This window comes from Salvelinus namaycush, chromosome 15 (genome assembly GCF_016432855.1).
Source record: "Salvelinus namaycush isolate Seneca chromosome 15, SaNama_1.0, whole genome shotgun sequence".
Classification (NCBI taxonomy): domain Eukaryota; kingdom Metazoa; phylum Chordata; class Actinopteri; order Salmoniformes; family Salmonidae; genus Salvelinus; species Salvelinus namaycush.
In genome coordinates this window covers 33641471-33655565 of record NC_052321.1, presented here as the reverse complement: position 1 = coordinate 33655565, position 14095 = coordinate 33641471, and the positions used below count along the sequence as shown (strand labels likewise).

Below are 14095 nucleotides of genomic sequence, written 5' to 3'. Positions count from 1 at the left end.
TCCGTGCAGTAGCAGAGAGAACAGTCTATGACTAGGGTGGCTGGACAATTTGGTGTCTTAGACAATTTTTAGGGCCTTCCTCTGACACCATCTATCGAGGACCTGGATGGCAGGAAGCTTGGCCCCAGTGAGCTACTGGGTCATACGCACCACCCTCTCTAATGCCTTGCGATCGGATGCTGAGTAGTTGCCATACCAGGCAGTAATGCAACCAGTCAGGATGCTCTCGATGGTGCAGCTGTAGAACTTTGAGGATCTGAGGACCCATGCCAAATCTTTTCAGTCTCCTGAGGGAGAATAGGTGTTGTCGTGCCCTCTTCACGACTGTCTTGGTGTGTTTGGACCATGATATAGTTTGTTGGTGATGTGGACACCAAGGAACTTGAAGCTCTCAACCTGCTCCACTACAGCCCCGTCGATGTGAATGGGGGTGTGCTCGGTCCTCCTTTTCCTGTATTCCACAATCATCTCCTTTGTCTTAATCACGTTGAGGGAAAGATTGTTATCCTGGCACCACACTGCCAGGTCTCTGACCTCCTCCCTATAGGCTCTCATCGTTGTCGGTGATCAGACATACCACTGTTGTGTCGTCAGGTAAACGTATTGATGGTGTTGGGAGTCGTGTCTGGCCATGCAGTCATGAGTGAACAGGGAGTACTGGAGGGGACTGAGCACGCACCCCTGAGGAGCTCCCGTGTTGAGGATCAGCGTGGCAGATGTGTTGTTACCTACCCTTACCACCTGGGGGCGGCCTGTCAGGAAGTCCAGGATCTTGTTGCAGAGGGAGGCGTTTAGTCCCAGGGTCCTTAGCTTAGTGATGAGCTTTGAGGGCCCTATGGATTTGAACACTGAGCTGTAGTCAATGAATAGTATTCTCACGTAGGTGTTCCTTTTGTCCAGGAGGGAAAGGGCAGTATGGAGTGCAATAGAGATTGCATCATCTGTGGATCTGTTGGGGCGGTATGCAAATTGGAGTGGGTCTAGGGCTTCTGGGATAATGGTGTTGATGTGCGCCATGACCAGCCTTTCAAAGCACTTCATGGCTACAGACGTGTGTACTACGGGTCGGTAGTCAGTTCTTGGGCACAGGGACTATGGTGGTCTGCTTGAAACATTGGTATTACAGACTCGGTCAGGGACAGGTTGAAAATGTCAGTGAAGACACTTGCCAGTTGGTCAGCGCAAGCTCGGAATACACGTCCTGGTAATCCGTCTGGCCCTGCAGCCTTGTGAATGTTGACCTGTTTAAAAGGTCTTACTCACATCGGCTACGGAGAGCGTGATCACACAGTCATCCGGAACAGCTGATGCTCTCATGCATGTTTCAGTGTTGCTTGCCTCGAAGCGAGCATAGAAGTAATTTAGCTCACATGGAAGGCTTGTGGGCGTAAACCCCGCCAGCTGTATGCTAATCATGTCGTCGTTCAGCCACGACTCGGTGAAACATAAGGTATTACAGTTAATGTCCCGTTAATAGGATATTCGTGATCGTAGCTCGTGTATTTTGTTTTCCAATGATTGTGCATTGGCTAATAGGACTGATGGTAGAGGCAGATAACCCACTCGCCGCCGGATCCTTACAAGGCACCCAGACCTACGTCCCCGATATATCTGTCTCCTGCCAATGATGGGGATGTGGGCCATGTCGGGTGTCTGAAGTAAATCCTTCACGTCCGACTCGATTAAAGAAAAAATATTTTGTCCAGTACGAAGTGAGTAATCGCTGTCCTGATATCTAGAAGCTCATTTCGGTCATAAGAGACAGCGGCAGAAACATTATGTACAAAATAAGTTTCAAATAACGCGGGGGGGAAAAAAACACACAATTGGTTAGGAGACTAAAACGGCAGCCATCTTCTCCGGCGCCATCATCATGTTTTTTTAAAGGTAGGATCTTTATTTTCTCCACGTGCAATAGTTCTTCCACCAACAAATAGACAGATGTCCAGCTTGTCTGTATTTAACTGAATTTACAGATTATGGGCAATAACACAGTATATGGGCCTAGGGCTGGGTGATATGGTCAAATTATAATATCTCAATATTTTTATATATATATTTATTTTTATTTATTTTTTCTAAATACGCTTTATGAGCAGTTCATGACCTTAGGGTGGATCCAAAAATAATTCTCTGCATTTCCTGCACTTGTGTTATGTCCACACTGTGCCATGCAGGGCTGCATGATATGGGCCAAATAACTAGGCCTAATTAATTGGTGAACTATTGGAATCATGGAAATAAAATTATTATTCTAATTCTATAGTTGGAATATTGTTTAACATGACAGTGAATTAGTAAGTCAGGGAGGAACTTTTGACAGGGTAGGAACCAAGTGTCAGTGTTTCCAGGTGACCCTAATTCGATTTTACATTCCACGTTTTCTTACCTAATGTAGCTAGCTAACATATTGATGCTTCGTCTATTCCTCTCTGATTTAGAAGATACCGTTGCAGAAACAGAGATGAGCCAATCACTGAAGACTGTTCTGTACAACACCCCTCATTTTAATGTCACCACAAACAACTTCAATGGTGGCAGTCTGACTGAGGTATGTGGTGAACGATAGAGCAGCGGAATAATTCAGTTTGAGTCCTCAGGCAAACGTTTGCTCTGACTTAGTACATTTAGCAAGCTACTAGCAAGCTAGCTAGCCAGCTAACCAGTGATTAGCAGCTAACGAGATTTATTTTAGCCGCAGACAGTAAGTAAGATACACAAACGAATAGTTTAATTCTAGAATGCTTGTGGAAAGCAGCATCTCTACAACATCTTGTTGCATCCATCGGACCATGCAGACTGCAGAGTGAATGGCAAGAAAGTGCTTGTGACCAACGTTCCATGTAACGTTTTCCAGCATTGAGCAATTTCAGGTCTGCACAAACTTTAACTTTGTGAAAAATCTGCGCAACTTCCAGCACTCATTTTACTGTGAACACTAAGGCTGTACCCGTTTTAAAAGTTAGTTTTAACAGTGGCCAAGTAGGATACTGTGGCTATTTGATCATAATGTAGGCCTACCATTTAAAAATAAAATTTAAATTAAACGCATCCCATCAAATATTAACATGGAAATAGTTGTTCTATCTTTCAGCCTACTGTAACAGCCATTGTGTGGTGTTCAATCTAGGCCTACATTCCATAAAACCTTTGGGGGGAAAAACATGTAGGGCTTGACATTAACCTGTTTATCCACTTGTCATTCAGACAAGGAGGTGACTGAAAATGTTGTGTTTGATGCAAGAAACCACTTCATAAAATAAAAATTCATTATTATTCCAATACCATTACATTACTACAGAGAATCAGACAAATGATGTTACCATCTGCATATTGGCTACAAGGCTGTCTCAAAACACAACACTGCCCATTTAAGACAAAAAAAGCTATTTTTCTGACTCGCTTTTCAAAGATGTCTGGAAATGTACAAGCTTTGCGCTCTTGTAAGAAGCAATCTCTCCCCTATTGCTGACTACAAATCATCTATAACTGGGCTAACAACTCACTAACTAGCAAAGGATATGAACAAAATGTACACGTGGCTACATGCAGCTCTCGCATAGATCTCAAAACAAGCGTATCTACTCACGACCGTTCATGCTGTAAACACAGTCCAGTTCAAAGTAAATGGCACAGGTCCATATATGGCAATAGGCCATTTGCATATTGGCCAACTGCAGCTCTGATTGGTTACACACTGGTCTGTGTAGAGTACGGGCTGAGTCGTACATGTCAATGCAATAGAATCCTACTCCGATCCGTTCTGCCTACAACAAAATCTCTTGCATAGTTTGTTTTGTTTTGGTATGTTGCATTGAAAGTGGCTAATATTGTGTTGATTTTATCACAATTGCCACAGTAAAGGGAAACGTTGATAGTGTTAACAGGGAAAACTCTAGAACATTGGTCACCAACCTTTTCTGATTCAAGATCACTTTGAGACAAAGTGAGACAGCGGAGAGAGCAGCAGACTGAGCCTCTCAAATTCCCTCCACTCTCCCTTTCCTCCACTGACACTCACCAAATAGGGACACAGTCTTCCAGCTGATTGCAAAACTCAAGTCGCACTGCATTATTTCTGCTTCATGCACAAATGAATGTTGTTACTCCTATGAACAGAGAAAGTGAAATATTCCTTGATTTTAATAAAAGTCAAGCCTAATAATAACAACGCAAGTCTATAGATAGACTGTCCTACTCATTCATTACTGCTGCACTGCTTGTAGTAGCACTGAGTGGAACTAGGAAGAACGCACATTTTATGGTTTATAAAAGTGTTGAATACGAAGTGTTGACAGTGATGAGTAAGAACTTAAACATGAACTCACTCATAAAAACAGCAGCTCTTTGCTGTATTCATTGACAGTCTCTCTCTAGTCGGGGTTTTAAATGTTTTGAAACCTCACAGTATCAACTTGGCTGTAGCTTTTTTTTTTTAATGGCTGCTACGTTACTGTCATCTGAGCCATCCGATTGGCCAGCGGTAGGCCTATAGTGCACTGGATTTGCTCTCCGGGCCTGCCGGGAAGGCATAGTTTGTACCTTCAGACACGTGAAATGGTTCAAAATGGCAACAGTCCGCCTACCCAGCGCCGCTGAAATCGGGTGCACCTACCGCCAACAGCCCGAGATTAATAAAAAAAAAATAGGCTTTATCGTTGGGATTTTTCAGAAATGTTTGGCGATCGACTAGGAATGCCTTGGAGATCTTCCACTGCTCTAGAAAGTTGACTGAAGTTCAATCTCGTGCTTCTCTCTGTCAGCTGATATTTATACTGTGCAGTCCTGGGGGAGCTGCACTGCAGTCTCAAGGCTACTGCATGCCCGCGCTCAGCTTAGAGGGAACATTGCTTGTGACTCTGTGGTCGAGCAACTGCGCTCTCCTTGAGTGACAGGGGGCATGGCTTGGTGTGGGAAACAGCATGTAGCAGGAGGAGGGAGAAAGACGACTCAAGTAGCAAACTGAGTAAACTAGAAAATGTATATAACACACACGTATCACTTTAAACATACCAAACATTGAAATACTGTTATAGAAGTGAAAGTAAAACCCCAATACCGGTCTGTGTATCAATACCGCTATATAATAAAATCCGGTATACCACTCAGCCCTCTACGGGGCTTACGTTGTCACTCACCCAGGACAGAGTTCTTGGCCGATTCCACAGTCATCAGCATCTTCCTGGGGATCCACAGAAACAGCTCCTCTGCCTGAGGAAACAAATGTTATCAGAATGGACAGTGGATTTCCATGCTTGAATTACATGGATGAATCTAAAGTTTGGCCCGTGATTTTAGTCCACCCCAGGCTTATTTGAATAATATTATTCATTGTACACTTAGTAAAAAATCATTCAAGAGTGTTAGCTACGTCATTGAGTAAACTCCCACCAACTCACAGAGAGAAAAGGGAAGAGAAAGGGCAGAGCCCTGTAGTGTTGCACGGCATACTGAAACTTCAGTACTTTTTCGATACCCCCAAAAGAAAGTTAGGTGCTAGAATTTTTGCTACGTTCAGTACTTCTTTCAAATGTATCTCACTTGATTGAGAGGACCAAGTCTGTCTATCAGCGCAGCTGTTTTATAGCACGAAGAGCAAAGTGCCTGCTCCACTCATTCCTTGCTAAAGTCGTCTGGGCCGTAACCTCCCCACTCATGCTGCACAGAAATTAACACACTTAAATAATGCAACACGGCATATAGAATGTTGAAAATGTTCATTACTGTTCGCAAAACAATGTCGATACAAGCTAGAACACTTTTACAATGCAAGATGATACTGGTATCTTCCAGCTTTAATTGTAGGCTAACTCCCTTACAGCTGAAGCAAGGTCAATTCACTATCCTAGTACCATAAGGCAAAATATGTGGATTTCAAAAGCTGATTGTCACCAAAAACGTTATAAATTCACTTCGTCACCCTCGCCACAAAAAAACTCATTAACTTCATCTCCCTCGCCTCCTGTCTGGTTCCCACATTCTGCCTCATGAAGTCAATACTTCTTCTATGCAAATGTTGTGGATGAGTACAATAAAATAATGTTCTCTTAGCAGTTGCTAATAAAATAATAAAAGTCCTAAATGGAAAGGATTGTCATCTGTAGCCCCGTGAAATTAGCATATTATATTTTGTTTTAACCCTTATTTTACCAGGTACGTTGACTGAGAACACATTCTCATTTACAGCAACGACCCGGGGAATAGTTACAGGGGAGAGGATGGGGGAAATGAATGAGCCAATTGGAAGCTGGGGATGATTAGGTGGCCACGACGGTATGAGGGCCAAATTAGGAATTTAGCCAGGACACCGGGGTTAACATCCCTACTCTTACAATAAGTGCCATGGGATCTTTAGCACTGAGAGCCAGGCGTTTAACGTCCCATCCGAAAGACAGCACCTTACACAGGGCAGTGTCCCCAATCACTACCCTGAGGCATTGGGATATCATTTTTGGGGGACCAGAGGAAATAGTGCCTCCTACTGGCGCTATAACACCACTTCCAGCAGCATCTGTTCTCCCATCCAGGGACCGAACAGGACCAACCCTGCTTAGCTTCAGAGGAAAGACAGTAGTTGTATGCTGATGGCCAATAACTCAAATGCATGCATTGCACACACTCCTATTGAATAATATGCATTCGCCTGTACTGTGATTTACGCAGTTTATCAATAGAGATATACCTTTAAAATAAATGATAAACCTTTGTTGTTTTGTAGCTAGGTTGGTTAAGGGAAAGGGGGATACCTAGTCAATTGTACAACTGAATGGATTCAACTGAAATGTGTCTTCCGCATTTAACCCAACCCCTCTGAATCCGAGAGGTGCGGGGAGCTGCCTTAATCTACGTCTTCGGCGAACAGTGGGTTAACTGCCTTGCTCAGGGGCAGAACGACAGATTTTTACCTTGTCAGCTCTGGGATTAGATCCAGCAACCTTTCGGTTACTGGACCAATGCTCTAACCACTAGGCTACCGGTTAAAATAAAGTCAAAGTGATTGCATAACTGATTATTTAATGCATAGATGGCTGTCTCAAATTTTTTACATCAAAATGTTCAAATGTAATGATATTGAACTCAAAGGATGCTCAAAGATTTAACAGAGCAGTAGTTGAGTTTATCTGTCTGGATCAAGAGCCTTTCTGTGACTTTGGCTAATAAGTCTTTCTTTGTTGTTATGGTATCATTTTGGTATGGAGTATCTTGATACTAAACATGGTATCGGTATCAAAGTCATAATTCCGTTATCGTGACAGCAACAGAGCCCTGGGCTTCATACAAACAGCTCGGCCTGTTCGATCGATCAGACCTAAACGGCAGCCATTTTAGAACATCAATAATGAGGGCTGATTGGTGGGTCATTATGAGAAGAACACCAATAAGAGAGAGTTAAGCCTTGTTTCCTCTGTTGAAATATAATCAAGGAGCTGATCAATCTAGATGACCTGAGGCTTCCTCCATAGACTAAGGCCTTTCTCGTCCTTAAAAATACCTTGGAGCAATCAGTTGAACTTGTACAATAAGAAACTCTTGTTTCCATTGCAAAACGTTTTGCTACGATGTGCACTACTGAATACGACTCAAGTGATGTCACCCTGACAACTGTTGCCATGGACACCGGCCGGTCCGGTTGTAGCGACCCACCTTGATGTCCTTGGTTGCCCTGAGGCCGAAGCCCTCGCCAGCAAAGTTGGCGATCTCAAAACCCTCGCAGGACGCTCCACTCTCCTGAGCCCACGCCATCAGCTTCGGGAAGAACTCCTCTCTGCTGCCCTCGAATATCACTGAGATACCTGGGAAAGAGACGGAGAAACACACACACAGTTATGATCAAACTCAGAGTTCTTCCTATTTAATCTATATAGGCCATGGCTCAAATCCAGCTGTGTGTGTGTGTGTAGTAATCGTAGATTTATTACATTGTGTGTGCGTCAGGGTTTCCATTAGGAAAATGTGGCGCCGGACAACGTGACAGGGAAGATTTTAATTTACCGGTCATTTGAGAAATTTACCAGACTCATATACATTGGGTGCATAACACATTACGGCATCCATCCACAGAGCTTAGAATGACAGAAATCCAATTTACATTATGGTAATGCACCTTAACTTCTTTGGGAAAGGGGGCGGTATTTTGACGTCCGGATGAAAAGTGCGCCCAAAGTAAACTGCCCGCTACTCAGGCCCAGAAGCTAGGATATGCATATAATTGGTAGATTTGAATAGAAAACTCTTACGTTTCTAAAACTGTTTAAATAATGTCTGTGAGTATAACAGAACTGAAATGTCAGGGACAAACCACCACCCAAAAATGTCATCCTACCACTGATTTCAATGGCTGGCACTTTTATAATAGGGCGAAATCGTGCCCGATTGCAGTTCCTAGGGCTTCCACTAGATGTCAACAGTCTTTAGAAAGAGTTTCAGGCTGGTTTTTGGAAAAATTTGCCAGAAATTGTAGTTTTTCTAGGTGGCTCCCATTTTGGCTGTAGTGTTTCCAAGCGCGTGAATGAGAGCGCGTTCTTTGGTATTTTTCTCCGGTAAAGACAATAACGATTCTCCGTCTTAAATTTTTGCGTTTATTTGCGTATTAGGGTACCTACGGTTTGATTATAAACGTTGATTGACTTGTTTGGATAAGTTTATTGGTAACGTTTGGGATTCATTTTGTATGCATTTTGAAGGAGGGAAACCGAGTGGATTATGACTGAAGCACGCCAGCTAAACTGAGTTTTTATGGATATAAAGAAGGACTTTATCGAACAAAAGGACCATTTGTAATGTAACTTGGACCTTTTGGAGTGCCAACAGAAGAATATCTTCAAAGGTAAGGTATATACTATATCGCTATTCGTTTAACTCCCTGGTCGAAAATGAGTTGTTATGCATTTGTGTGCTGGGCGCTGTCCTCAGATAATCGCATGGTTTGCTTTCGCCGTAAAGTCTTTTTGAAATCTGACACGGCGGCTGGATTAACAACAAGTTAAGCTTTATTTTGATGTATTGCACTTGTGATTTCATGAAAGTTTAATATTTATAGTAATTTAATTTAAATTTGGCGCTCTGCAATTTCACCGGATGTTGTCGAAATGGGACGCTAGCGTCCCACTGATCCGCAAGAAGTTAACAGGACATGCAACTCATCTAATGAAAGCAGCCAATGAAACGTCATTTTCTAACATTTGTTAAAATGCAATTCGCAGGAAAACGCGCCATTCTAAACAGCGCACCTGGGAAAACGCGCCATTCTAAACAGCGCACCTGGGAAAACGCGCCATTCTAAACAGCGCACCTGGGAAAACGCGCCATTCTAAACAGCGCACCTGGGAAAACGCGCCATTCTAAACAGCGCACCTGGGAAAACGCGCCATTCTAAACAGCGCACCTGGGAAAACGCGCCATTCTAAACAGCGCACCTGGGAAAACGCGCCATTCTAAACAGCGCACCTGGGAAAACGCGCCATTCTAAACAGCGCACCTGGGAAAACGCGCCATTCTAAACAGCGCACCTGGGAAAACGCGCCATTCTAAACAGCGCACCTGGGAAAACGCGCCATTCTAAACAGCGCACCTGGGAAAACGCGCCATTCTAAACAGCGCACCTGGGAAAACACGCCATTCTAAACAGCGCACCTGGGAAAACGCGCCATTCTAAACAGCGCACCTGGAAAAACGCGCCATTCTAAACAGCGCACCTGGGAAAACGCGCCATTCTAAACAGCGCACCTGGGAAAACGCGCCATTCTAAACAGCGCACCTGATAGCGGTTCCATATGTGAAAGTGATGAAAATCTTAGAAAGAGGGGGAATCTAAAGAGGCAAAAACTAGGATGGGTTGCTATGACTAGGATTCTGCCTTTGGCTTTTGGACAATTCAATAAAAGTTGATATGAAAACCAATAGAACAGGAGAGAAATGGCATAGCGGTGGGTCCAATAGGGAAGTAAATGGAAAGAAATGTAAAAATGGAATAATCACTCCTGTCTATAAAGAAATACACTTCAAAATACTTCACCAGAAAGCATGACTTAGCCAAAGAGAAATCGAGGATCATTAGTCTTTAAAAAAAGTTGCTGCGGATTGTTTCAAATCACAAGCTCGTAGGCCCATGCCTATTTGGGAAGCCCGCAATTTGGGCAGCGCGTGTGGCAATAGGCCTAGCTGACTATTGTGTTACGGATGTCAGTGAAAAGCATTTAACATGTGTGAAGATAATGTTTGAGTATAATTTAAAATGTTGAGACAAGAAGAAGGGGAGGGGTGTGGCGAAGATATAGGGGAGTCTAGAACGGCTCAGCTGTCTCCCACAAATTCTTGCGCATCCATTGTTTCATGTGAATTGTTTGCCCATTATTATTTCTTTATCATCAACTCTCCATCACGTGTCACCAGTAGTAAATGTACCATTAATCCCCGTCCTTTGGTTATTTTAATATCTGTTAAATCATGCATTACAGTCATTTACCGTTCTCATTCTCGGAGTGGAAACGTTTGCAGAGTTCACAGCCTGCTACACTTGTAAGAAACAAGCTTTGGTTTATTTCATAACCATCATTTACGATATTTGTCAATTTTTTCCATTGTCTTTTGTTTGGAGTGCTCCATGTGAGCAATGAGCAAGTATCTTGTTTCTCTGTCCTGATAACGTTGAGGGAGCGCGCGCCTCAGGATGCATAGAGGTACCTGGTCTGCTGTGCGGAAATCTAGGATAGCCTTTGTTATCCATTGAGAATAATAATATATTAAAACTGCAGTTCCTCCCAGCAAGCTATTTTAAAAATCTTTCCAACAATTTCGATAAGATAATCACCCATCCTTCACCCAGCGTGAAAGGGCAATGGAAGTTATAGGCCTACTGCTGCATTAGCCTATAAGTTCCATGCGCTCATTTCTTTAGCCGCCAATGGATCACGATGTATCAATATGGCAGAGGCTGGTGATCTCGCATTAGTTGACTTTTACCTTTTAGATGTATAATTTTTATTTCGATTTTTATGCTTAAAACCTGATGAGGACAGGGGGCGCTATTTACACTTTGGGGGAAAATCGTTCACAATTTAAACGGCCTCATACTCAATTCTTGCTCGTACAATATGCATATTATTATTACTATTGGATAGAAAACACTCTCTAGTTTCTAAAACCGTTTGAATTATGTCTCTGAGTGAAACAGAACTCATTCTGCAGCACATTTCCTGTGAGGGAGTGAGATTTCTGAAATCGAAGTCCCTATGTACGCTGTGGGGCTACATGCACTGCATACGCCTTCCTCTAGATGTCAGTAAGCGGTGATAATTTGAATGGAGTCGATTGCGCAATCTGGGACCTTATATAGGACCGTGGAACGAAAGGACCTTCCTTTTCAACAGTGCGCTCGACGCATGAAGACATCACAATGGCGTCCTGCAAAAGCTTTCGTTTTAGTAGTTCTATATCTCCGGTCATGTTTTTATTCGTTATAGGTGTTAAAGAAATCATAAGGTAGTTAATTTAAACCGACTTATAGCAGTTTATAGCAGTGTATTGCGATTTTCTGGGATTTCTTTGCCATGCGCTTTCACGAGTTGGACACCACTCCAGTTGGCGGCTAACATTAGCGGCTATTTCGACCGGACAAGAGGACATCTTTCAACCCAAAGACGATTGTTCTGGAGAAAGGACACCTTGCCCAAGATTCTGATGGAAGCTCAGCTAATAGTAAGCAGTCTTTATGCTGTTAATTCGTATTTATGTTGACAAATGTCAGATAATAATTCCGCCATGAATTATGGTGCGGTCTCGCTTTAGCGCACGCTGTATGCTTGAAGTAACGTTAACTTTAAAAATGTAATTCAGCGATTGCATTAAGAACTAATTTGTCTTTCAATTGCTGTCCAACCTGTATTTTTTAGTCAAGTTTTGGAATAGTTACTGATTAGATTAGGTGCCTCTTCAAAGATTTCTCCTGCCATTTTCTGGGCAGCTTTGCTACTTTTCTCATTGTATAACCACGATTTGTGCCGCTAAATATGCACATTTTCGAACAAACTCTATATTCATTGTGTAATATGATGTTATAGGACTGTCATCTGAAGAATTCTGAGAAGGTTAGTGAAAAAATTTATATCTTTTGGTGGTTTATAAGTTTGGCTTGAATCAATGCTATTGTGAGCTATTGTGAGCTATTGTGATGTTTGCTATTGTGCTAAGCTAATATAACGCTATATTGTGTTTTCGCTGTAAAACACTTAGAACATCTGAAATATTGTCTGGATTCACAAGATCTGTGTCTTTCAATTGCTGTACGCTGTGTATTTTTAAGAAATGTTTTATGATGAGTAATTAGGTAATACACGTTGGTCTCTATAATTGCTCTGGCTGCTTCGGTGCTATTTTTGACGGTAGCTGTGATGGTAGCTGCAATGTAAAACTGATTTATACCTCAAATATGCACATTTTTCGAACAAAACATAGATTTATTGTGTAACATGTTATAAGACTGTCATCTGATGAAGTTGTTTCTTGGTTAGTTTGGTTGGTTCTTGGTTAGTTAGGTTGGCTTTGTGCATGCTACCTGTGCTGTGAAAAATGTCTGTCCTTCTTTGTATTTGGTGGTGAGCTAACATAAATATACGTGCTGTTTTCGCTGTAAAACATTTTAAAAATCAGACATGTTGACTGGATTCACAAGATGTGTATCTTTCATTTGCTGTATTGGACTTGTTAATGTGTGAAAGTTAAATATTTCTAAAAAATATTTTTTGAATTTCGCTCTCTGCCTTTTCAGTGGAATGTGGGAGGAGTTCCGCTAGCGGAACGCCTGGGCTAGACAGGTTAACCACATGACAATGATTTTGATAAACAAAAATGTTATTGAATTGAAACTATTCAACTAAAATGCACATATGAAAATCATAACTTGCCCGCAGAACGGTAGAAATGGTAAGATAAATTGTAGGCTCCCCAAACTTTAAACTCACACGCCGCCTATGAAGTCTTAAAATACTTGCCTCATAATATGAAATTTAAATAAAAATCAAGTTTGAAACAATGAAGCGCTGACAGCCTGTTGCCTACACATGAATGGGAGGTGCGCTTCAATTACTAGTTAAGAAAAAAAAAATATATTTTTAAAATCATACACCAAAACTGTTTTTAACACTCGATTGTGTTTGGAATTGTTGTGCAAAGGATTGGGCTTCTAAAAGCCCATGTTTACCTCCAGCAGCAGCTGAGGAGCTTCAGGGGAAATCACGCTTTTCATTTTTTTGGGGCCAAAAGCCGGTGATTGCCGGCTAAAGGAAACCCGTGTGTGTTCAAGCATACCTTTCTGTTTCTTCCTGATCTTCTCTACCAAGCCTCGTATCTGGACGTACTCCTCCCACTCTTTCCCTGGAGAAGGTGCAGCACTGCTGCATTCTAACGGGACATACATGGGGGAAACATCACATCATAAGTAACATAAGGCAATCACATTGGGGAAACAGGCCCTGACACTGATCAAGCCTAAGAACATTCCATGGACACAGAATCTCAATTGAAAATGCTTCTTAGTCTTATGGGCCCCTTGTCAAAAGTAGTACACTATATAGGGTATAGGTTGCAGGGTGCCAGCCCGGCTACGTACTCTGTAGGAGCTCCGATATGAGGTTTATCATCTCTCTGGGGGAGACCACAGCCATGGCGCCTGTCCCCGACTTCTGAGTCTTCACTCGACTCTTCTTTCCCATGATGCAGCTGGACAGAGAGCAGGATAGGGACTGGGTTGAGAGAGACAGACAGCACAAAGTCATTCACTCAACTAAAGCATAATCTTGGGAGAGAAGAAACATTACAAAAATCACTCATCTCTGTTAACCCTGAAGTAAAATCTTGTGTAATTTGGTCAGCTGCGCGATTCACTTCGGTGTTCATACATGTTAGAAACTGAAAGTCGTCACCCTCACAAAAGGAAACGCTTAGCCAAAGCCCACCCTTCCCCACCTGCCACCCCTTCCGGACCGTGTGGGCGCATTATAGGCAAAGTTTAGGCACCGCCTTCACCCAATCCTGACACGTCCAGATAACCAGTGACAAAAATGTATGCAAAAAATAAACTGGATTTTCGGATCTCGCA

At 42.5% G+C, this 14095-nt stretch overlaps 1 protein-coding gene across 4 annotated transcripts in view; it reads right to left on the bottom strand.

The window, feature by feature from the left end:
- The window catches only part of setd3 (SET domain containing 3, actin histidine methyltransferase), a 71300-nt gene that overhangs the window by 43481 nt on the left and 13724 nt on the right, over positions 1 to 14095 (bottom strand). For all 4 annotated transcript variants that reach the window (XM_039009807.1, XM_039009804.1, XM_039009806.1 and 1 more), the window contains 4 exons: positions 13607 to 13739; positions 13306 to 13398; positions 7645 to 7793; positions 5139 to 5211 (listed from right to left, as the gene is read on the bottom strand). In XM_039009807.1, coding sequence (XP_038865735.1) covers positions 5139 to 5211; positions 7645 to 7793; positions 13306 to 13398; positions 13607 to 13709 — 418 coding nt within the window. In that variant the 5' untranslated portion in view covers positions 13710 to 13739. The remainder of the gene's footprint in view (positions 1 to 5138; positions 5212 to 7644; positions 7794 to 13305; positions 13399 to 13606; positions 13740 to 14095) is intronic.